At 48.1% G+C, this 2,840-nt stretch overlaps 1 protein-coding gene across 1 annotated transcript; it reads right to left on the bottom strand.

Moving 5' to 3' along the window:
- Positions 1-441: 441 nt before the first annotated feature.
- On the bottom strand, positions 442-2,585 carry LOC123129714 (dirigent protein 5-like). The gene is made up of 2 exons (XM_044549770.1): positions 2,330-2,585; positions 442-951 (listed from the first exon to the last, which is right to left on the bottom strand). Exons 1-2 carry the CDS (start codon positions 2,583-2,585, stop codon positions 599-601), a joined length of 609 nt encoding a protein of 202 aa, XP_044405705.1. The 3' UTR covers positions 442-598.
- Positions 2,586-2,840: the final 255 nt, after the last annotated feature.

Below are 2,840 nucleotides of genomic sequence, written 5' to 3'. Positions count from 1 at the left end.
TAGGCGCGAAATTGACGGTTTTTTGTGCCCTGACTTAAATTTGGTACTAAGTTGTTACCCTAACCCAAGTGTGATGGTTTTGAGTAAACAACTCTATTCTGGTTGCAAATATTTCTGCAACATTACCTTTGTTGCAAAGATTTTTCAAAAGAAAAATAAACGCTCGGTAATTGCACCAAGCATCCTATTGCAGAAGGTCTTTTGCAACACCACTCTTGTTGCAAAAGAGTAGCTACTTCGTGGGTAGATCGAACAATCAAAGCGTGTCCATCCAACAGTCAGTGAGGCGGCGGATATTTTCTCGTTATCTGCCGGTCGACGTGTGGGGTAGTGTCGTCCAAATTTTATGGTTATTCAACTGAATACAATGGAGTTAGATGGGTCCATCCCACTGTATGGCTCCAGTGGGAAAACAATAGAGAAAGTTTTCGTAAACAGAAGTGAACGATGGTGCAATTTAAAATCTTACTGGTGTATACAGCAATTACGCACAATCCATATTCCTCATGCATCAAAACAAGAATAAAACATCAAAGTAAATATATTACTCCTTATTAGTACACGCAACGCATGCATAAATATACGCGCGGGCATGTTATTAGACGTAGCACTCGTAGAGTTTGATGTCCATCTGGATACGGGTGTAGGTGGTGCCCTCGTAGGCGTCAAGGCGGATGGTGGTGATGCCGCGCGCCATGAAGAAGTCGCCGGTGCCGCCGACGACGGTGAGGTCGTGCGTCTCCTCCTCCATGAGGTCGGCGCCGACGAGGTTGAGGGTGTCCTTGTGCGCCGGGGAGTCGAACACGATGGAGAAGCCGAACCAGCCGTTGTACCCGTCCTTCTTGTTGTAGAAGTAGAAGCCCTGCCCGCGCGCCGCGGGCTCCTCGCCGGCGACGGGGAGCGCCTCCCCCGTCGTCATCGGGTCGTCGAACACCACCAGCAGGGCCGGTCCTGAGAATTTGGGGGCCCGGGGCGAAGCTAAAACTCGGGGGCCCTTACTATAATCATCATAACAATAATAATCTATATATATGTAATATTCACATTACCAATAAACACTTAGATGCATCCAAACTTCCAAAGTAATATTCATATCAACTAATTTATTAATAGTGGAAAAATCCATGGCCTCACTCACCAGGCTCACATCATGAACCATTTCGAATGATAGCAATGCCCACATCTTTCTTAACAAGTGTGCGCCACCAATAGTACTCCTCTACAACACTAAGAAGCTTTGCTTTTGGGTGGCCGTGGGGCTAAGAAATTAGGGACACTCGTACCAGGAGAGTAATACCTTTGATGTAACAAGGGGTGTCACTGTAACACGAAACTCTCTTTTCCTAATTAAACTTGAGGAAAGTATTTTTATTTTGCATCTGGTTCAAGAAGAAATAGTGAAAAAGCTATAAGCTTTTATGGAATTGTTCAACGCATGTATTACCTTGAAAATTTGATCTAATAATCCCTCTTTGTGATTCTGCTAAGTCAGCCATATGTTGCTTCATTTTCTTTTCTTTTTGCTAACGTATATTGTCAGGACCACATGATAACCCATCTGTCCTAATCCTCCTTTTCACATCATAAATCATTTTTTTGTAAACTAGTCACAGACTAACATTTTATCAAGATTAGAGCAACCTCAGGTAGAATCAAACTGCAACAAACCTAATTATAAACAATCAATTTCCTCATAACACACAGTGCTGAAAAATAAAAAATGCATCAAAGATTGAATAGTGAAAGCTATGCATCATATGCAAAAGTGAATTGCTTGATTAGCTATATACATACAGGAAATAGAAAATAATTGTATTAAATACCTTCAATCAATCGGATCGGCATCGGTAATTGTTGATCTGGTGCTCGGCGGGATGCGATGTGGCTGGCGTCTGGCGGAAGCCGCTCGGCGATGCACGTATGCGTTCAGCGCCTAGTGATAGCAGAGAATGGAGTTCCTCAGCATACGCGTACTGCGGCAGAACGGCAGTCAGCCCTAGCACCTGGCGGCGGCGCCGATTCGGTACAGCCTCCAGCGCCTGCGCCTCGCGATGGGGAGGGATCTAGTCTAGCGGTAGTAAATAGCCAAAACGCGAACTCGCAATGTGAAAGGAAATTGCGGATTAAAAGGGTTGTGGATTCGTGCCTCTTGGACCGGTGCTACCTGCATGCGATCGTGCTTGCCTTGCATAGCGATACGTACATGGGCTACTCATGTCTCAGAAAAACCTTGTACATGTTAGTACCTGACGGGGCCCCTGTATTTTGGGGGCCCGGGGCGGCCGCCCCCCCTGCCCCTCCTCAGGGCCGGCCCTGACCACCAGCAGGCCGAAGAAGGTGCCGTTCTTCCAGCTGGCCGTGCTCAGCGCCGTCGGCTTGGTCGCCCCCGCGGACGTCGCGTTGGCCGTGTTGTTGCCGCCGTCGTAGAGGATGTCGTGCCAGTAGAGCGTCATCTTCATGCACGGCTCGTCGGAGGTGCTGGAGACGAGCCTCCTGCGGCCGTGGGCGGCCGCAGCACCCGCCAGGCCGAGCAGGAGCATCATCGCGAGCACGATCTTGGAGGATGCCACCGCGAGGCCTTGCATTGTTGTTGTCAGTGCAATGTGAAGTGAGCAGCTTGTGACCTCGTGCTGGCTGCGCTGCTGTAGTTGTGTGTGTACAGAGGTGACCTGAGTGGACTATTTATATAGCAGGAATCGATCGCCACTATAATTGGATTGGTTCAGGTGAAATCAGGGGTGAAATGGACGCAAGTGAGCGACCAGAAAGGCGAGCGTGCATGCACGGTTGGTACGCCGGCGTAGCATTTTATATATCCTAGCTTATTAATTTTTGTTGCA

The sequence above is a fragment of the Triticum aestivum genome, chromosome 6A, assembly GCF_018294505.1.
Source record: "Triticum aestivum cultivar Chinese Spring chromosome 6A, IWGSC CS RefSeq v2.1, whole genome shotgun sequence".
Taxonomy (NCBI): domain Eukaryota; kingdom Viridiplantae; phylum Streptophyta; class Magnoliopsida; order Poales; family Poaceae; genus Triticum; species Triticum aestivum.
This window is presented reverse-complemented; position numbering and strand designations above follow the sequence as displayed.